Source organism: Ceratotherium simum, chromosome 25, assembly GCF_057802395.1.
Source record: "Ceratotherium simum simum isolate JZ-2026a chromosome 25, ASM5780239v1, whole genome shotgun sequence".
NCBI classification, from domain to species: domain Eukaryota; kingdom Metazoa; phylum Chordata; class Mammalia; order Perissodactyla; family Rhinocerotidae; genus Ceratotherium; species Ceratotherium simum.
This window is the reverse complement of record NC_141924.1, coordinates 9,808,214-9,830,017: the sequence shown is the minus strand read 5'-3', so window position 1 is coordinate 9,830,017 and position 21,804 is coordinate 9,808,214. Positions and strand designations below refer to the sequence as shown.

General features: G+C 48.9%; 1 protein-coding gene across 1 annotated transcript; it reads left to right on the top strand.

The window, feature by feature from the left end:
• The first annotated feature begins 690 nt into the window (after nucleotides 1-690).
• On the top strand, nucleotides 691-4,096 carry MCHR1 (melanin concentrating hormone receptor 1). The gene is made up of 2 exons (XM_004437890.3): nucleotides 691-940; nucleotides 2,200-4,096. The coding sequence occupies exons 1-2, from the start codon at nucleotides 859-861 to the stop codon at nucleotides 3,177-3,179; spliced, it is 1,062 nt and encodes a 353-aa protein (XP_004437947.2). The 5' UTR covers nucleotides 691-858; the 3' UTR covers nucleotides 3,180-4,096.
• The last annotated feature ends 17,708 nt before the right edge of the window (nucleotides 4,097-21,804 follow it).

The following is a 21,804-nucleotide window of genomic DNA, read 5'->3' as shown; positions in this document are numbered from 1 at the left end:
GCTCTGATATTTGTCTCAAGGAGTCTCAGGGAAAACCTCAAGGACCTCAGAGCATTTAGAAAAATAAAACCTCTGTAAGCCTGGTCTATGCTGATGCTGTGCAGAAGGGAGTTTGTCCCCTTCTGGTCCCTGAGACCTTGGACATCGCCAGCATAGAGTGAACTGAGTCATCTCTGAGTGCTGGGAACCAGCTCAGCAGCCAGCAACTCCTCTGAAAGATGCTGGCAGTCTAGCCAGCGAGATGGTTGGAATCCATGGGGCCTCTGGGAAGGCGCTGTGGGTGGCCTGGGTGGCAGGCACGCTGTGGTCCAAGCCTTCCATTCCCAAGCTCTGTGAACAGTCACCCCTGGTGCCTGCCACATGGCCCAGCCACCAGTACCTGGGGTTAGGGGCCAGGCCAGGCTCATTCTTTCCTTCAGAGGAAGGCAGCCCATTTGCCTTTGCCGAGACCTGGATCCTCCCACGAAGCAAGCAGCACTCCCTGTGAGCACAGGAGCCACAGCCCCAAGTGGCAGGGGAAGGCAGCCCCTCTCTGATGGGGTTGCCTGAGCCGGGCCCTCCCGGCTTCCTCAGGGCCCCTGGCTCTGCAGGCAGTCAGAAGTGGGAGCTGCATCCCGGGACTGAAGAGGTTAACGTGCATCTGCCTCCGAATGTTAATGTGTCTAGGTGATGTCAGTGGGAGCCAGGGAAGGAGCCAGTGGGGAGAGCAGTGGGGCTTGGAGGCAGCAGAGGCTGCCAGGCTGCCGAGGAAGACCCCCTTCCAGACTGCGGGGCTCGGGCTCCGGGACAAGCCGTGGGCGCTGGAGGCTGCCGCAGCCTGCGTGGGTGGACCGGCGCGCGGGCGACGGGCAGGGCAGGATGGACCTGGAAGCCTCCCTGCTGCCCACCGGCCCCAATGCCAGCAACACCTCAGATGGCCCGGATAACCTTACCTCGGCCGGTGAGCAGTGTTGGAGGGGAGTCCTCCCTCCTCTGCGCTGGGGATGGGAAATGGGAAGGTGTCACCTCTGAGCCAAACTGCTTGGGAAACTTTATTACAGTTCTTGGGGACAAGATCTGCAGTCTGCTTTGCCTGGAGGGGAAGGGGAGAAGTGGGCGGGGCAGGCAGGGGCAGAAGCGGCAGGAGCAGAGAAGGCAAAGTCACAGTCAGAAGTGGCAAGAGATGGTGGCCAGCCGCCAGGGTGACAGGGGAAGGCTCGCTGATGAGTTTTAAAAATGCTCTGCAGAAAAAATGCCAGGCTGGAAAAGCAAGCAAGAGAAGCTGGAGGATAGTGTGTGGGGAGATGGCTGGAGGCTCGCTCATTCACCCATCCCCTTGGCTTTTTACTCCAACTCCGGTAATGGAGTTGGAACATCCTCACCGCCCCCTGGGAAAGGCCACGGGAAGGGATAACTCACAGAGCCGGGAGGGGATTAACTTTCCTGGTGGATGAGGCTTGAGCTGAGATGCCCTGGAATTCTAGCTTTGAAGGAGAAGGGAAGGAAGGGAAAAGAAGAAAGGTTTGTGAGGAGAAAATTCTCAGGCGGCTGGGCTGCAAACCATAGCTTCAGTCTCTGCTCATTTGGGAAGCCCAGGCTCGGAAGATACAGAGCAAGGAAATCCCTGATAGGAACCCAGGAGGAGCGGGGGCTGCGGGCCTGATGGGCAAAAGCATCCACAAGATAGTCGCCCACAGAGATGCCCAGGAGTCAGTGCACAGCTTCCAAGCAGCAATTTCTAAAATGAAATGATCAGGGCTGCAAATAGGAAAAGAGAAACCACATGTACGCACCCGCTCACGCGCACACACGCACAGACACTTTCAAGTCCTTCTGGCTATTTTGGTGAGGTTTCCTGGTAAAGCCCAGGGACTCACAGAATAATTCTCTGCAGACAGTCGTGGTTCTTGACTGTGTGCCTTCTGAGAAAATGCAAGAGGCAAAGAACTGGGTCCTTGAACTAACAGGTGGTGCAGGAGAATCTGGTGGGACTAACCAGGGAACCAGTGGAGGAGGGCAAGGGGACAGGATTAGCAATAGTGTGGGGAGGGAGAATGGCAGGAGAGGGTTCCAGATGAATGGTGGTCCCTGAGCTGAAACGGCAGGGAGGATGAAGAGGTGAGCAAGTGCATCATGGGAGGCTGAGCACCCCAGCAGGATGTCGACCCTTAGAGAGCACAGTCCATGTCAAACGGTTGACATTTGTTCCTCTGTCCCCAGGGCCACCTGCTCACACAGGGAGTGTCTCCTACATCAACATCATCATGCCTTCAGTGTTCGGCACCATCTGCCTACTGGGTATCGTTGGGAACTCCACGGTCATCTTCGCGGTGGTGAAGAAGTCCAAGCTGCACTGGTGCAGCAATGTCCCCGACATCTTCATCATCAACCTCTCGGTGGTGGACCTCCTCTTTCTCCTGGGCATGCCCTTCATGATCCACCAGCTCATGGGCAATGGCGTCTGGCACTTTGGAGAGACCATGTGCACCCTCATCACTGCCATGGACGCCAACAGTCAGTTCACCAGCACCTATATCCTGACTGCCATGGCCATTGACCGCTACCTGGCCACCGTCCACCCCATCTCCTCCACCAAGTTCCGGAAGCCCTCTGTGGCCACCCTGGTGATCTGCCTCCTGTGGGCCCTCTCTTTCATCAGCATCACCCCCGTGTGGCTCTATGCCAGGCTGATCCCCTTCCCAGGGGGCACAGTGGGCTGCGGGATCCGCCTGCCCAACCCGGACACTGACATCTACTGGTTCACCCTATACCAGTTTTTCCTGGCCTTTGCCTTGCCCTTCGTTGTCATCACGGCCGCGTATGTGAGGATCCTGCAGCGCATGACATCCTCCGTGGCCCCTGCCTCGCAACGCAGCACCCGGCTGCGGACAAAGAGGGTGACCCGCACAGCGATCGCCATCTGCCTGGTCTTCTTTGTGTGCTGGGCGCCCTACTACGTGCTACAGCTGACCCAGCTGTCCATCAGTCGCCCGACGCTCACCTTCGTCTACCTGTACAATGCGGCCATCAGCTTGGGCTATGCCAACAGCTGCCTCAACCCCTTCGTGTACATCGTGCTCTGTGAGACCTTCCGCAAGCGCCTGGTCCTGTCAGTGAAGCCTGCAGCCCAGGGGCAGCCTCGAGCCGTCAGCAATGCCCAGACAGCCGATGAGGAGAGGACAGAAAGCAAGGGCCCCTAACGCTTCCCCTGTCACCCTGGGCACCTCCAAGTCAGGACACCACAGCAGACCATGGGAAGAGATGCTGAGAAAAACCCAAGACAGCTCTGGGAGAATGCAGAGAGGCTGGGCGGTGAGGGGCTTTTGCAACTAGAAACATTCCACAGGGCCCACCAATTGCTGGGGAGGCTCGGAGCCAGGTGTAGGGGCTTCATACATCAAAAATCCCTTGGGAGAGCAGGATGAGACCTTCGAGTTGAAGAGAAACTGAGCAAGAAAAATATTTTGGTTTAAATGTTCAATGGAGCCCTACATCTGCTAGCTCCCAAATGACTTTTTCCCAAGAGAAGAGGTGGAAGGCTTCTGGCCGGGTTTATTTAAAATCAGGCAGGGCCTGGGTGTGGGCAGTGGGGCCATATGGCACAGGGCCCTGGGGAGATGGGAAAGGTCGTATGGCCTCGGCTCTTTCCCATGTCCCATTAGTGATGGAGGGCAGCCTTTCTCCCAAGCTGGAGGATGATGAAAAATGAAGCATGCCATCTCTCTGTGTTCCAGCATCCTGTGTTGATTTCCCTTTGTCTCTGGGGGATGCCTGTTTATTTTGGGGGAGTGGGGCTCTGAGCCCATAGGAGTAAAAGCCCCATTTGCTAGGAGATCCACTTATTGAGAATGACAAACCTACCTGAGGTGGGTGTGGGTGTGGGTTGTGAAATTAAGAAAAACGGGGAGGGGCAAGGGAGCTTTTGCAGCTGTGGGGACATTGTTTTCTTGGGGCACATTTGTCGATCACCAGAGCCAGAGTGAGCGCCCACCAGTGTCCTGCACGTGCAGGGGTCATTCTGATGCCTGCTGTGTTGGCTTCATCTTTTGGCTCTAGCCCTTCCTCTCCAAAAGAAAAATGAATAAAGGACAATCTCCACCCACATCTCTCTGGATGCTCCTGCATAATTGCTTGGGCTTGGGGTTGGGGGTTGGGGTGGATGGCAGAAAAGGAAAAGAGGGGTCACCCGGCTGTGGAATCTAGACCCGGGATCAGGCTGCCTTTTAGGAAGCATGAAGCAGGGGATCTGCTTGTCTAAACTCACAGGGAGGATTCAGTGACACAAATGGAATTACTGTGAATTCATTAGATTGCAGTTCTGTGGCTGGGCTTGTTCTCGGGACTCAGCTTCCCGTCTTCTGCTCGAAAGCACTTGGTTGTCACCAATGCTGGCTCCTCAGTCCCCAAGTCCCACCCGCCACCTCCCCCCGCTAAGTCACCGGTCGCAGGGCTGGCTTCTCCTGGCAGCCTGAGCCTGCCTCTTGCTGCTGCTAAGATCTGGTGTGAGCCACGCTGAGCAGGAAGATTACAGATGGGGCCGCTGGGCGGCAGCCAAGGCTGCTGCTTCTCAGCTTCTTCACCGAGAGGGGCCGGGAGCCAGGAGTCCTGCACGAACCGCTCAGCAGACGTTGATGAGCTAGTGGGAGCACACTACCGAGCTCCCGACTTATCCACATGCATCCTTAAAGCAGGTGCATCCACACAGCCTCTTCCTGCAGGTTATTTTCACTGCGGAGTGGCAGCAGGCAGCCTGTTTAGCAAACTTCTGGGCAGCTTCTTTGGGTCCTGGGGAGCTCTTTTTATCATCATCATTAGCAGTATTTCCTGGTTTCTGTTCCACTCCACCCAGCGCTGGGGGAGCAAAGAAGCTGATGGTTAGTTTTCCTAACTCATTAACAGTGGGGTCTCTAGCTGCCACAGGTAAGTTCCAAATCTATTTTGGATGCACATCCAACAAAAGAAAAAAGATTCTTAGGGGAGCCTCGAGGCAACTCCTACCCACTGGTTCCAGAAAAGGAAATTATCCTGCATCTGGTTTGCCTATGAAAGACTTCCCAGGGGGCTATCTCCCTCACCCCTCTTCCCGCTTCAGAGAGGAATCTGGGAGAGGAAACAGGTGAGACAGACTCTTCCAGGAAATGCAAGGGAGCAAGTCAACAGCTCATGGAGGTGGGTGGGCTTAGGACCTGCTGAAGGCCCCAGCAATGCCTAGGCAGGGAACGCCCCCTCTCTCAGCTCTCAACCTCATATTGAAAGCTGAAACTGGGGCCGGCCCCATGACTTAGTGGTTAAGTGAGCGCGCTCCGCTGCTGGCGGCCCGGGTTTGGATCCCGGGCACGCACTGATGCACCGCTTGTCAGGCCATGCTGAGGCTGCGTCCCACATACAGCAACTAGAAGGATGTGCAACTAGAAGAATGTGCAACTATGACATACAGCTGTCTACCCGGTCTTTGGGGAGAAAAAAAAAAAAAAGGAGGAGGATTGGCAATAGATGTTAGCTCAGATGGGGTCTTCCTCAGCAAAAAGAGGAGGATTAGCATGGATGTCAGCTCAGGGCTGATCTTCCTCACAGAAAAAAAAAAAGAAAAGAAAAGAAAGCTGAAACTGAAGCAAGTGGGTTGAGAGAGGAAAGTGAGTGGGCGGTAATGTAAACAAAACTGAAGCATAAGGATTAGGGGAGAGATGAGGTCAGGGAGAACAGGGGATGGAGAGGGGAAGGGGGGCTGGGGACTGTAAGTGGGGTGGGGAACTGTGGCCAACACATCTTTCCCCACCCTGGTCCGGTGGCAACCTGAACACACTTGAGGTGCCCCTGGGTACAAAATAAATGTGTGTGTGTCTGTGTCTGTGTGGGGGGTGGTTGCTGTCAGGACCAAATAAAGGGATTAGCAATGATATTTTTGTTTGCTTTTTCCTGTGTGGGAGATCAAAATTGACCACCCTGAAATATATCTCTTTTACCTTGAATATTTTCTCTGAAAGAAACTTTAACCTTCCCCCAAATATATGCCTAAAAGTGACAGACTGGGAGGGTTCTTGCTGAGCCCATTCTTTTCAAAGTTCTGTTTACCAAAACATTTACTTTTATAAGGGAAATCTCCATTTGTAAAGGTATCTCACTCTCTGTACTGGGAAGAGGGGAAGATGATCTTCTCTCTGGAAACTCTGTTCAGTATGGAAGGAGAGGACTTAAATCTGCATACTCCTGTTTACTGTGCTTTTCTGGTAATGTCCCATAACTGACTCCCCCACCCCCAACATCCTCCTTTGTCTTTAGCTGAAGATAGTATTTAAGATTAGAATCTCTGCCATGTTTTTGAGAAACTCAGTTTCCCTGGTTTCTCCCATGTATACATGTTATTAAACTTGGTATTATTTTCTTCTGCTAACCTGTTTTTTAATTATTTGGCCAGCCAGAAGAACCTCGAGGGAAAGGGTAGAGGGAGATTCTCCCTCTTCCCCAACACCTGCATCACCAGTTTTTATTTTATGTTTTTTATTGTGGTAAAATATACATAACTGAACTCTATACACTTAAAAATAGTCAAGATGGTTTATTTTATATTATGTGTATTTTACCACAATAAAAAGATATATGTAACAAAAAATTTACCATATTAACCATTTTCAGGTGTACAATTCAGTGTTATTACATAATTCACATTGTTGGACAACCATCACCACTGCCCAACTCCAGAATTTTTTCTTCTTCCCAAACTGACACTCTGTACTCATTAAATACTAACTGCCCATTCTCTCCTCCCCCCAGTCCCTGACAACGACCATTCTACTTTCTGTCTCTATGAATTTCACTACTCTAGGTACCTCATATAAGTGGAATCATACAGTATTTGTCCTTTTGTGTCTGACTTATTTTTTTTTGCTGAGGAAGATTCGCCCAGAGCTAACATCTCTTGCCAGTCTTCCCTATTTTGTATGTGGGTCTCTGCCACAGCATGGCTGATGAGTATTGTAGGTCCAATCCTGGGATCCGAACCTGTGAACCTGGGCCACTGAAGAGGAGTGCACTGAACTTAACCACTATGCCACAGGGGTGGCCCCTTTGTCTGACTTATTTTAATTAGCATAATGTTTTCAAGGTTCATCTATGTTGTAGCATGTATCAAAATTTCCTTCCTTTTTAAGGCTGAATAATATTCCATTGTATGTATATACTACCTTTTGTTTATCCATTCATCTGTCAACAGACATTTAGGGCCGGCCCCATGGCTTAGCAGTTAAGTGTGCGCGCTCCGCTGCTGGCAGGCCAGGTTCGTATCCCGGGCGTGCACCGACGCACCGCTTCTCTGGCCATGCTGAGGCCGCGTCCCACATACAGCAACTGGAAGGATGTGCAGCTATGACATACAACTATCTACTGGAGCTTTGGGGGAAAAATAAATAAATAAATAAAATTATAAAAAAACAAAAACAAAAAAACCAGACATTTAGGCTGTTTCTACCTTTTGGCTATTGTGAATAGTGCTGCTATGAACATGGGTGTACAAATATCTGTTTGAGACCTTGCTTTCAATTCTTTTATTTATTTTATTTTATTTTTTTGTGAGGAAGATCAGCCCTGAGCTAACATCTGTGCTAATCCTCCTCTTTTTGCTGAGGAAGACCGGCTCTGAGCTAACATCTATTGCCAATTCTCTTTTTTTTCCCCCAAAGCCCCAGTAGATACTTGTATGTCATAGCTGCACATCCTTCTAGTTGCTGTATGTGGGACGCGGCCTCAGCATGGCCGGAGAAGCGGTGTGTCGGTGTGCGCCTGGGATCTGAACCCAGGCCGCCAGTAGCAGAGCGCACGCACTTAACCGCTAAGCCACGGGGCCAGCCCAATTCTTTTGTGTATATACCCAGAAGTGGAATTGCTGGGTCATATGGCAATTCTACATATAATTTTTTGAGGAACCGCCATACTGTTTTCCACAGTGGCTGTACCATTTTACGTTCCCATTAGGGATGCACAAAGGTTACAATTTCTCCACACCCTTACCCACAATTGTTATTTTATCACCTTTTTTAAAAATAACTCATCCTAATGAGTGTAAAGTGGTCTTAATGTGGTTTTGAATTGCGTTTGCCTAATGATTAGTGATGTTGAGCATCTTTTCATGAGCTTCTCTTCTTTGGTGAAATTTCTGTTCAAATCCTTTGCCCATTTTTAAATTGGGCTCTTTTTTGTGTGTGTGTGTGAGGAAGACTGGCTCTGAGCTAACATCCATTGCCAATCCTCCTCTTTTTGCTGAGGAAGATTAGCTCTGAGCTAACATCCGTGCCCATCTTCTTCTATTTTGTATATAGATGCCGCCATAGCGTGGCCTGATGAGTGGTGCATTGGTCTGCACCTGGGGTTCGCAGGTTCGAAGCAGAGCAGGCGAACTTAACCACTATGCCACAAGGCCGGTCCCGACTGGGCTCTTTTTTTAATATTGTTAGCAATAATATTTTACTCAAATAAAATTGGTTAATAATTGACTCTTTATGTCTTATTACTAAGAAAAAATATATTTTTTTATCCAGGCTCTTCCTTCCTGTTATTCAGTGAGATGCTTGTCTTTTCTTTTTTTTCATTGAGCATTTGGGTGGAGAACCATGCATCCCCCAAAACCTCTTCCTCCTCCTCCTCTTCCTCCTCCTCCTCCTCCCAGGCCTATGATCCGCAATGAGTCAAACTGGTCTAGTAGCTTGAGCTGAGGAGGTCAGAAAAAGCAAGCAATCTTGGAAGATGGTTGGTGAGGCCAGGCCAAACTTAATTTTACAATTAGCAATGCCTCGCTAATTATACCTACATTCTGAGACTGTGGAGATGAGGGGTGGTGGTCATGGTAACGGGAGAGGGGAGGTGATTCCCCTTTGAGGTGGGATTTCTGTTTGAACAGTGATGGACAAGCTGCTCTGAGTGTCCCGGCCTCAGGTCCAACTCTCAGAGGACAACCAGGGAAAGAACTTTCCAGATGGTCAGAGATGGGACAGAGAAGCTGCTCACTTAATTATCTGCAAAGCTATCTCCTCCATTAGTGATGAGTAGTGGTGATTTCAGGCTACACAGAAGGGCAACATCCTTTGTTAAAAGACAAAAAAGAATAACATTTTTTTGCAGTCGTTCTTGTGCCAAGCACTATGGTAAGTACTATATTTACTTAGTAACTCATTTAATCCTCCCAACAACATTTTGTGGTAGATAGCCCTTTATGCCCACTTTACAGATGGGTCAGTTGTGACTTAGAGAGGTTAAATGACTTGCCCAGGGTTACAGAGCTTGGCAGTGCCAAGATTGAAATCTGGATGTGCTTGATTCAAAGTCCACCTGCTGTATGATTTCCCCTCACATCACATCCTTATCCGCAAACTGGCCCCAGCCTCATCCTCCACTTCCCCAGGAATCACACTCTGGCCCTCACACTTCCCTGCCTTTGTCTGTGCATCACTGACCTGAAGAACTCCTTCTCCTCTCCCAGGTGGAATTCTTGCTTGCTCTCTGTTATGGGTTGAATTGAATCCCCTAAAAGATGAAGCATTGAAGTCCTAACTCCCAGTACCTCAGAATGTGTCCTTATTTAGAAATAGGGTTTTACAGATTTAACCAAGTCCAGATGAGGTCCTCAGAGTGGGTCCTAAATCAGTATGACTGATGATCTTATAAAAAGAGGGAATTTGGACACAGAGACAGACACACACTCAGGGAAGACGATGTGAAGACACAGGGAGAACACCACCTGAAGACGGAAGATCAGAGTGATGTGGCTACAAACCAAGGAATGCCTGAGAGCACCAGAAGCCAGGAGAGAGTCGTGGAACAGCGCCTTCCCCAGCGTCTTCGGAGAGAGCATGGTCCTGCCAATGCCTTGATTTCAGACTTCCGGCCTCCGGAACTGTGAGGCAGTACATTTCTGTTGTTTTAAGCCACTCAGGGGCCGGCCCAGTGGTGTAGTGGTTAAGTTCGTGCACTCCGCTTTGGCAGCCCAGGGTTTGTGGGTTCAAATGCCCACTGTGGACCTACACACTGCTCATCAAGCCATCCTGTGGCAGGCGTCCCCCATACAAAAACTAGAGGAAGATTGTTAGCTCAGGGCCAATCTTCCTCACCAGAAAAAAAAAAAAAAAAGAAAAGAAGCCACTCAGTCTGTGGTACCTTGTTATGTACGGCAGCCACAGGAAGCTAATACACCCTCCGAGGCTCACCTCAGGCATGTTCTCATCTGGGAGGACCTGGGCCTCCTCGGGGTGGGGGTGGGGGGCGATTAATCGTTTTCTCTCTGGGTTCCCAGAGGCTGTACAAGCCCCCATTTGCTTACCGTGTCTTATTCACTCCTGATTTCTCAGCCTCTCTCACAGGACCCCCCAGTGCAAACACTCAAGCCGTATTTCTAAATAAATGCATCACCCACCACCAACATCGTGGAGTCAGGGCTGGGGAGGCCCGGCGGTGGTCTCCTAGGTCAGCCTGATGTGAACTGAATTGTCCGGGAGGCGCTGGAGAAGGCCCACCACTGACGCATCAACTGGCCAAAGCAAATCAAGTTTTCATCCCTCAGCAATTTCTATTTCCAGCGGCCTCCTTCCGGATCCCTCTCTCTTCAGAAACGCCGTGCCCCCGTCTCTCCCTGCAGGGGCAGTGCAGGTACATCCCTAGACTTGCTGGCTCTAGTGCTGAGTAGCCCTGTGGCCTTGGCAAGTGACTTCCTCTCTTGGGCCTGTTTCCTCATCTACAAAATGAGGAGAATAACACCCACATCACAGGGCTGTTGGGTCGATTACATGAGATGTCGCATATGCAACCTGAGGGTTCCAGGGTCACCTTAACCTGAAATATCCGTATATACCAACTCAAGTGTCCGTGGCGGGGGTGGGGTGGGGGTGCTGTCGGCAGGCCAGTGCTTCTCAAACATCTCTGTGGGTGGTTGTGGCAGGTCCTGTGTGTCCCCTGCCACCTCTTGCTCACATCACCTCTGCCTGGCTTGTCACCACCTCTCCAAGCTGCTCCAGCTCTCTGCATGTGGCTTCACCCCAAGGGAGCCAGGGCTAGCTCCAGCCTGTGCTAGTGGGCTCAGGGATTGTCAAAGCAGGGAAGGACAGGAGGGGAGAGCCTGGAATCGGCCAGGGCTGAGGTGGCCAGCAGGCCTCAGGATTCCTGCAGTCCGTGTGTCCTGCCAGGTCACGGGGAGGCCCTTCACCATCTCCTTGCAGGCTTGGCCTGCACCGTGTTTCTGAGCCACGGACACTGGACCTCAGCCCTTTCCCCGTCTCCTCTTTCCTCCTTATTTTAGGGCCTCCAAATCTCCTCTCCTCTGGCCAGCCTGGAGAAAACCCACAATCCAGTGCAAAACGCAAAACTGTTCATGCCAAGGAAGACAGCTTTTACTCTATTAGGCAGAGCAATGTATTTCTCTGTGTCTCAGTCTCTCTTGCTGAGGAAAGAAGCAGAAACACTTTATTTTTGCAAACCCTACCCCCCAAACCCATTAAATGCTTCTCAAACAAAAGTGTTAGTAATTTTCCTAAGAGAAGTTTTCTGTCCATGATCCTTGGGGCAGAAGTCAGTATTTGGTTGCCTGAGGGGCTGCATCTGACCCACAGATGTGATTTTTTGTTTTTTGTTTTGTCTTGCATAGGATAAAAAAGTTTGTGAATTAGTTGCCAACTTTTAAATTCACAGATTTACTTAAAAATCTGGATAACCAGCTTCTCTTGAAATGTCAGAAGATCTGGCTACCAGGACCTACCTTCTCACATACCAACAATCTGCTAGATTCAAGAGACTATATCCTTCAACAGGCATGCACTCCACAGTTTGCCACAGTCTCCACTCCTCCCTATTGTATCCCTGACTCAGCTAATTTCATTTATTTACATCACTCACCTGGACCCTATAGACATTTGATATCATAGCGCTGAGCCCAGCTCATATAGAGCATTGTGAACCACATTGATGATTTTGGTTTTTATACCAAATCCAAGAGAAAGGTTTTAAACATGCGAATGATATGATTAGATTTTAAAATCGTCAGTCTGGATTCCATGTCGAGAATGGATTAGAAGAGGGTAGAGAATGAAAGCAAAGGATAGTCTACAGCAGTTGTTCAGACAAGCAATGGTAATGGCCTGGATTAGTGTGGCGGCAGTGGAGATGGAGAGAGGTGGACATATGTGAGGCATGTTTGTAAAGCAGAAGCCGCAGGGCCTGGGATGAGTTGGGTGTGGAGAATGAAGGGGAATGAGTTGATGGCGTGTATAACCGGGAGGATGGAGGCTCCATTTATTGAAATGGGGAAACTGAAGGGGACACAGATTTATGGGAGAAGATCAGAAGATCAGTATGGGGTTTGTTTATATGTGAGATCTCAAGTATCCCATTGATTTCAGAAGAGCCAGGCTGGAAATATAAATTTGGGCATCACTGGCCTACAGATAGACAAGACGGTCTAAGGAGAGAGTAAGTGCAGAGTCAGATGAGAAGAGGCTTGGGCCCGAGTCCTGGAAATTCCACCACGCAGACGTTGAACAGAGAAGGAACAGCCAAGCCACCAAAGAAGTCTGTAAAGGAATGCCCAGAGGGGTAGGAGGAAAACCGAGAAAGCATGGCATCAGACAAGCAAGGAAAAGAGAATGGTTTAAAGAGGATTGGTCCACTGGACCAAAGATGCCTAGGAGGTCAAGTCGATGAGGTATGGAAGGGTCCATTGGATTTAAGATCATGTTGGTCATTGGAGACCACAGCTGGCAGGGGCTGAAGAATGACTTCCCTTTTTACGGGAAGAAAATACTCCCTATTTTGCCACAATCCCCACCACTCTCTGTTGTATAACACTTGGCCTGAGTCACTCATTTATTTACTCTGTGTGGCTCCTGGAAGCATTTATACTTGTGACCCTTATCTGGAGTAATAAGTACTATTTTGCAGCATAATTTTAAAAGGGTGATTTTTCTCTCTGCTAAACATAGAAAGCACTTAACACTATGCCTAGCACTTAATAAATGTTAGTTGTAATTATAGCACTTTTTCCTGTCCTGTCCTCCACTAACCTCCATGGGGTGCTCTGGAATCTTTTCCTTCTCTGGTCTATTGTGAATGACTTAAAAGCCCCGCCCCTGCCCTTCAGTTTCTCCACCTGATCTGACCTCTCCTCCCCTGCGCCTGCCTGATTCCTACCCACTCTCCAGTCCCGCTCAGTTCCTTGCTTCCCTCTGAAGCCTCCCCAGCCCTCTCCAGCCTTCAATGAGTTGATTATTCTCTGGACTCCCATAAAACTTCCAAGCTATGCCACTTAGATGATGACTCTCGCTCTCTCGTGTGCCTTGATGGTTATTTACTTGAATTATTGCCTTGTCTCTCCAACTTGATTGTCAACTTGAGGCAATTTTTACAAGTTGCCTTGCATACAGTAGGTATTCAATACATAATGGTTGATTGATAGCTTGATGGCTCTTTCCTAGAAGTGGACACTTACTGTTTTGTCTACCAAGTCCCTCTTCCTTTTCTGGGAACTGTTCACTGTCCCTCCACTGCCTGCCTCCATCCTCATGGTTACAATGGAGCATTATGTCTCTACTGCGAACATACCACCCCTCCCCGCCGCCAGCCATTCACTTGTCTCCGAGCCCAAGAGGAACATACAGAGAACGTCTCACCAAGTTCCCGGCAGAGAGCAGCAGTTACAGCAACATTCACTGAGCATGTGCCAGGGACTGTTTCAAGTGCTATACAAATTTTTTGTTCAAGCTCATTCCCTACAAGGGAGGTAATATTACTATCATCCCCATTTTACAGGTGAGGAGACTGAGGCAGACCTCCCCTCTGTTCTTTTTCTCCTGTGTGGAGCCTAGACTTCTCACACTCTGGGCTCTCCAATCTTCCCTCACCACTGAATCTCCACTGTATTCTCCTCCTACCACCTCCACAGCATAGTGCAGGTGTCTCCCATCTCCACACTTGCCTTGTGCTGTTCTCCTAGCCTGGGAACACTCTCCCCCTTTTTTTATCTGAGTAACTTCTACTTAATTTTTAAGACAAAGGTTGGGCAGCACCTCTTCTAGGAAGCCCTCCTTGAACAACCTCCTCCTTCCCAGATGGGGGAATTGCTATCATCTCTCCACCGTGCCCTGGGCTGCCCTCCAGGATTGTACTCACTACATCGCACTTCAATACTCTGTTGACTTATCTGTGCCTCATAGACTCTGGGCTCCATGAAGACATGGACTCCGGGGTCCAGCACTGGGCCTGACACATAGCAAGCATGGAGTAAAGGTGGAAATAGCACTTGTCCCCAAATCCACCAGTGGATAAACTATGCCTCTTGCTCCAGTCTCACAGAACCTCGAGAGAATAAGAGCCCCAGAGAGCTTCAGTTCAACAAACTGAACACCTACAATGAGCAGTCACTGGCCTAAAAGCGGCAGAGTAAGACAATGATAACAAGTGTTGGTGAGGCTGTGAAGAGATTGGAACCCTCAAACACTGCTCATGGGAATGTAAAATGGTGCAGCCACGGTGGAAACCAGGTTGGCAGTTCTTCCAAGGGTTATACATAGAATTACCATAAAACCCAGCAATTCCACTCCTAGGTATCTACCCAAGACATGAAAACATATGTCCATACAAAAACTTGTACACAAATATTCACAGCAGCATTTTTCATAATAGCCAAAAGGTGGTAACAACCCAAATGTCCAACAACTGATTAATGGATAAACAAAATGTGGCAAATCCATACGGTTGAATATTACTAAGCCATAAAATATAACGAAGTACTGATACATGCCACATTATGGATCAACTTTGGAAACATTAAACTAAACAAAAGAAGCAAGTCACAAAGACATATTGTATGATTCCATTTATATGAAATTCCAGAATAGGTAAATCCATAGAGACAGAAAGTAGATCAGTGGTTGCAGAGGCTGGGGGAGGGAAGATGGACAGCGACTGCTATCAGGGACAGGGTTTCTTTTTGGGGTGATAAAAATGTTCTGGAATTAGATAGTGGTGATGGTTACACAAATTTGTGAATATACTAAAAACCACTAAGCTGTACACTTTAAAAGGGTGAATTTTACGGTATGTGAGTTATATCTCAATTTTAAGAAAAGTGGCAGAGTATGCAAACCTTTAGAAGGCAGAGACTGAGGGAGGTGATGGGGAGAGCAGGGCAGTAATCATAATAATGGCTGACAGTTATCAAGTGACAGCTGTGGGACAGGCACTAAGCTAAATATTTGACATAAATTGTCCTATTTAATCCTTATACAACTCTATGAGGCAGGTTCTGTTGTTGCTCCATTTTATAGATGAGGAAATTGAGGCCCTAGAGAGGTTTAGTCACCTATCAAAAGCATACCTGGAAAGTGGCTGAACTGAGACCTAACCAGCCATGCACATAGGTTCAGCCATGCAGAGGGGAATACTGCCTCATGCATGTGGCCATCCACAGGATGGAATTAAGTCCCAGAATAAAGGTAGAAGGTGCTATGAGAGGCTGAAGAAACCTTCACATCTCACTGGGAATTCAGAGCATTTGAAAAGGATTTTGAAGGGTAGATAGGACTTTGACAAGCAAGATGGAGAAGAGCAAGTTTCAGGCAGGTGGAAAACACCTGAGCAAATATGTAGAGGTGGGAAAGGTTGGGTGTATTTAAGGAACCCTGCCTGACATTATTTGTGACACTCCTCCCCATACCCATGCCCCCTTCTTCCTCGCCAAGAGAACCCCCAAGTAATGGGTCATGATTAGTCTAAGCCCATCAGACCACTCTGTCTCCTGCTTTCCCAGCCTCTCTTGCAGCTAAGGGTGCACATGTGCTCCAGTTTTGGCCAACAGGACCTAAGAAGAAGTCTGCTGTGGGGACTTCTGGAAAACGTTTTGCTTTCCTGATTAAAGGAAACAGATGGGGTTGGTACAATCTGGGCTCTTCTCTTCATCCTTTCTCCCTGCCTTGAATGCAGATGTATTGTCCGGAGCTGCAGCCACTGTCTTGGGATCATGAGGTGACAAGTATGAGAATGCAAACCAATGCACTAAGGTTGGTGGGGCAGGAAGATAGAAAGAGCATGGGTCCCCAAAGCTACCACTGACTTGCTGAACCAACACCATCCTCCAGGCTTTTTGTTGTGCAAGAGAAATCAATTCCTATTTGTTTAAGCAACTGTTCCATTAACTCTCCTGATAATATCCTGAATTTCCAATCTTGTAGTTTAGGAAGTACAGACCCCACCCCCAGCTCCAGGGATGGGCCCCAGCTGGCTTTAATCAATCACCGTATCCCATCTCCTTGGCCACAGTGTTTCATTCAGGGACACGAGAGCCACCAACAGGATGTAAGAAGTCATTAGCCAGGACTTCTGGGAAGGAAAATATTTATTCTTCTTTGTACAGAACTACTGGTAGAGCCTCTCTCATCCCCCTCTAGACTTGCCGTGGAAGCACACAGCTCCATGGAGCTCTGTGGAGGCTGCACGGACAACCCTGTTGGGTTCTTCCACAAGGAATCAAGGAATCAAGAGTCTTCTTGACGAGATTAGTGCCCTTATAAGAAGAGACACCAGAGAGCTTGCTTCTTCTCTCTCTCCACCTGCACACACCAAGGAAAGGCCATGTGAGGACACGGTGAGAAGGCAGCCATCTGCAAGCCAGGAAGAGGGCTCTCACCAGACACTGAATCACCCAGAACCTTGATCTTGGACTTCCCAGCCTCCAGAAATGTGAGAAATAAATGTCTGTTGGTTAAGCCACCCAGACTATGGTATTTTGTTATAGCAGCCCAAGCTAAGACAATTGGTAAGAGCTTTTTTGGTTGTAAATGACAGAAATCCAACTCCAACCGATTTGAGCAAAAAAAGGGAATGTCTTGGCCTATTAAGTGGAAAAGTTCAGGGCTAGCTAAGGCTTTACGTCATGGCTGGATCCAAGGGCTCAAGCTCTGCCGTCAGGACAAACTCTCCCTTTCTCTTTTCCTCACCCCCCCCATCCCACAACCCCCTAACCACCCCCCCAACCCATCGCTGGCTCAGTCTTCCTCTCTGTTGGCTTCCTTCTCAAGGGATGCGCTCCCATGTGGTAGCAAAGATGGCCACCAGCAGGTGTGTGAACTTGCATTGTCCTCATAGGCAGCAGCTCCAGGGATTAGCAGGGACTTCCGTCCTGCCATCTGACACATCCTGGCCACCTTTCCCCCCAACATCCATTTCAAACCCCGAAAAAGTCTGTGATTTGTCCTGTGTGTGTTACATACCTTCCCACTTCCACCCAACCAAGTGTGAGAACTAGAGAAATGGAACACTCTTATTGGCTGGTACAGGTCCCGTGTTCACCCCAGTGGGGCCATTTCATTGGCAGCCCCACTGTGTGTGTGTTGTAGTTCCTAAAAGAAAAAGAATTTATATTACCTCAAGTAGAGAGAAGGATGATGCAGATAAAAACAACAGATATCCCACCAGGTAAGGTCTCAATAACTAGAGAGGTTGGCATGGAAAATGGAACGGGCAAAGGAGCAGGCAGGAAGGATCAAGGAAGATTTAGAGGACAGCAGGGAAGCTAGTGGATTGCTGTTGAGGATTTTGCACAGGAAAAAATCTTTAACCTCGAATCTAATGAAAACTCCGGACTCTCCCCCATCCCAAGTGTGCATTTGCATATGTACATAAAATACTGCAAATAAGTGTGGAGGGTTTATAACCTCCGCCCCAGATACGGGAGGAAAAGTCCCTCATAATGGATTCCATTCCTGGACGTGGAATCTAGATATCTGACAGCAAAGTCAGATATAAGGCCTGAGATGGCTGCGGCCAAGTGAACGGACACAACGCCCTCCGTCACAGCAAAAGTAGGCAGGGCTTCTGCCCTTGTGGAGCTTCCAGCCCCCATAGGGAGTGCAATGTTAATCAAATAATCGCACAAATAAATGTAAAATTACAACTGGGACTCTGCAAAGGAGAGGTGTGAGAGAGCGTAGGTGCCAGCGGAGAGGGATAGGCTGAGGAAGTAACATTTCACCTACCAAGCTCCAAAGGATAAGGAGGGGGCCTTCCTGGCAGAGGGAGGAACTATCTGTGCAAGACCCCTGTGCATGGAGGGATTTAAGAGAATGCTGGTGGACGCTCTGATACAGATGAACCAAGGGGATGTCTCAGCTGGATACATACTGTGTTCTCAGGTGCCCCTGGAGTCAATTTTGCAATGGGCAACAAGAAAGAAATCTGGTTACAACTATGTGGTTGCAACAGCAGCCTGGGGGACAAACCAGTTCACTGCAAAGGGTAAAACAAGAGAGTTTGGTTCATAGGTTCCATCCTGGCCTCTCCTGGATCTCACTAGAAAAAAAAGGCTGAAATCCCAAATGCCAGCCCCATTACCAACACTTGACAGAGCTCTAACTTGTCAGACAAACGGATTTTGGACACAAACTACGCTGGCGCCACCCCATCGCTTGTCGCTTTCTGGGTCAGCTCACCTCCCCCGCCGCCAGTCATCTGAGGCGAGCGCCACACTCCAGGCTCGCCGGGCCTCCTGCCGACAAGAGCTTTGCTGGGGAGCTTCGTTATTTCTGGTGGCCTCCCTGACTCTCCTTCCTTCCTTGGGAAATGGAGTTAAGAGAAAGAAATCAGAAATGAAGAAAATATCTTTCTGGAGGAAACGGGTAAGGGACCCTTAAATGCTGCAGCACCTTTTCGATAAAGCAGGTAAAGGGATCCCACAAGTCACCAGTTTGTAGCTTTCTGTCCTCATCTCCATCTCCTTGACCACTCAGTCGACGATGCCCCCTTTTTATAATACCCCTCAAATCCCTATCTCCCTTCCCAACCCCCAGTCCAATATTTCCACCTGCCCACATGACATCTCTACCATCCCAGACTCAATATGATGGAAACCATATTTTCATTATCTTCCTATCACTTACTGCTCACACTAGCTTACTCTCCCAAATTCCCCATTTCTCTCCAGTGCATTACATCCCTCGCTCACCCTCTATATCTGTTCCTTCATAAAGTCCTGCCAAACCTTATTTTATTTATTTATTTATTTATTTTAATTTTATTTATTTTTCCCCCAAAGCCCCAGTAGATAGTTGTATGTCATAGCTGCACATCCTTCTAGTTGCTGTATGTGGGATGCGGCCTCAGCATGGCCAGAGAAGCGGTGCATCGGTGCGCGCCCGGGATCCGAACCCGGGCCGCCAGCAGCGGAGCGCACGCACTTAACCACTAAGCCACGGGGCCGGCCCTGCCAAACCTTATTTTAAATTATTTCACAGAGTCATTCCTTCCATCTGATGTCTAGACTCAGAGACACCTGGTTTTACACCCCAGCATGGCTACTAACTTGCTGTGTAACATTGGGCAAGTCACTTAACCTCTCTGAGCTTTCTTATATATAAAATGGAGGTAGGAATATATTTCCTCAGGGTTGTTGTGAGAATTGGAGCATATATAAATTGGCACACAATAGATGCCCAGTGAAACGTTAATTCTCTTCTCTCCCCTCCCTCTCTCCCTCTCCCTCTCCCCCCCCCCCCCGTAGCATCCTGGTCTACACTCTCCTTATCACATACCTGAGTTGCAACATTAACTTCCCCAAGGGTCCTCAGTTTTCTAATCTCTTTCTCCAATCCAGTCCCTCCCAAACACCAAGACCAGAGAAATCTTCTTAAAATATTGCGTTTCTTTTGTCACTCTTCTGACCCTATAATATTCCTGTCCTATTGCCATCAGGTTAAGTCAAAGACCCATTCTAGCCCTAAGATCTGCAATAATATGGTCTCCTACATCTCAGGATGACCCCATTGTGTATTTGTTGACCATGGGACTGAATGTGATTGCCTGAGGGAGATTGAGAGACGAAGAGAGCTAAGGACAGGACATAATCTTAAGGACCTTACGGTTCCAGGGCTGGGCAGAAGAAGAGGAACCAGTGGAGGAGCTTGTGAAGGATCAGCCAGAGAGGTAGGAGGGAAACCAGGAGAGCTTGGCATCCTGGAAGCCAATGGAGAAATGGTTTCCAAGAGAAAGTGATAAATAGCATCAAATGCTGCAGAAAGGTCAATTTGAGGACAGAAAAGGGTGTGTAGTGGGTTAAATAGTGTCCTCCAAAAAGAAAGGTCCAAGTCTTAGCCCCCAACACCTGAGCCTGTGGCCTTATTTGGGAACTGGGTCTCTGCAGATGGAATTAAGTTAAGGATCTCAGCATGACACCCTGGATTTAGAGTGGGTCCTAAATCCAATGACTGGTGTCCTTGGAGACACCAAGGAGGAGGAGATTTGAGACACAGGGCAAGCCACGTGAAGACTGAGGCAGAGACTAGAGCGATGCACCCATGAGCCAAAGACCACGGAGGAGCGCGGGAGCCACGGAAGCTAGGAGAGAGGCATGGAGCGGATTCTCCCTGGGCGCCTCCGGAAGGAACCAATCCTGCCCGAGAACTTGATTTCAGATTTCTGGCCTCCAGAATTGTGAGAGAATAAATTTCTCTTAAATTTTTCTTTTTTTTTTTTTTATGAGCTCCCAAGTTTCTGGTTCTTTGTTACACAGTAGTAGGAAACTAACACAGGATGCCTTGGATTTAGAAGTAAAGAAGTCATTGGTTGACTTTGGCGGGCTCTGAAGCAGTAGGAGCAACTTTTCCAGGAAGCGTCACCATAGAGAGGAGAGGAGCTCTGGCAGGAACCGAAGCGATGTTGCTTAAAGGAAAGGACTTTTTTAAAAAACAACTGCTAATGAAAAAGGAGCTCCTACATGGACAAGGCTGAAAGGATAGAATTCAGATTCCCAGAATTTCAGGGCTGGAAGGGCCCTTACACACACCAAGTCACAAGCGAGTGGACTGAGGAGAACGTCTGTTGAACACATTAACATGCTTTCCTCTTCTGTCTCTTTTTGTGTGACCTCCCTCCTCTTCTGCCAGAGGCATCCGTTTGCCCTGGAGAGGATCAGGAATGCAAAGAGGCAGAGGAAGTCGGTGCTCAGCTTTGGACACCCAAAACAATATTCCTGAGTGCAAAGCAAGGGAAGAGCCTTGAAAGCCAGTCTTTGCCAAGAGAGAAAAGGATTTTCTAAATAATTTAAGCACACATTAACATATCAAGAGCTGGACCTGGTGGACTAACTAGATCAGTTTTGTTATGACCCTGGAGTGGAAGGAAATCAGGATATGATGCAATGGGTGTGGCCCCAGGACAACCGTGAAGGAAGGCAGAGGCAAGGGACACAGGTAGTCCCACACATGGTCTTAATCTCCTCCTCCAGGCCAAAGCCAGGGGCTGAGGGAGGGGCGTGTGAGGAGGGTGGAGGGGACAGCTAAAGCTCGGAAGCCCTGGCCCTCTTTCCTATTCTGATCCCTAGGAGGAGGCCCACATTGGGCTAGATGCTGCATCCAGCAAGTCAGGGGGGCATTGAGGTGGGAGCTCCCCATTGCTGCAGGGATCCCGCAAGTGGACTTGGAGGACCTCAGAGTCTCAGATCAGGAGAAAGAGACCACTCTGTGGGGTCTTTATGCCCAGGGATGATTCTAGCACTGGATGTCAGCAGGGCACCCCTCAGTGGACCTGGACCTCACCAACACGAGCGTGGCAGTAGGAAGGAGAAGAAATTCAAAGAACTAAGCGTTTACCCTCCAGAGACTGAGTCATCCGAGAGAGACTATTTAAACTGGCAGACGCTGTAGCACCATGAATGGGCAAATTAGGGTTCCTTCCCACTTCCCCGCGGGGGGGCAGGGGCCCATCAGGTCAGTCACAGGAACCAGAGAGGCACCATTTGTCCTTGCAATTTTCATTGACTATTAATCTCGGCTCCTGCCGCCCATGCCTCTGTCACCAGGAGTGCTC

Excerpts from the sequence above, each read along its gene's own strand:
- MCHR1 (XM_004437890.3), top strand. The coding sequence starts at position 859 with ATGGACCTGGAAGCCTCCCTGCTGCCCACCGGCCCCAATGCCAGCAAC. Across the intron at positions 941-2,199 it reads GGATAACCTTACCTCGGCCG|GGCCACCTGCTCACACAGGG; the intron begins GTGAGCAGTGTT and ends CTCTGTCCCCAG.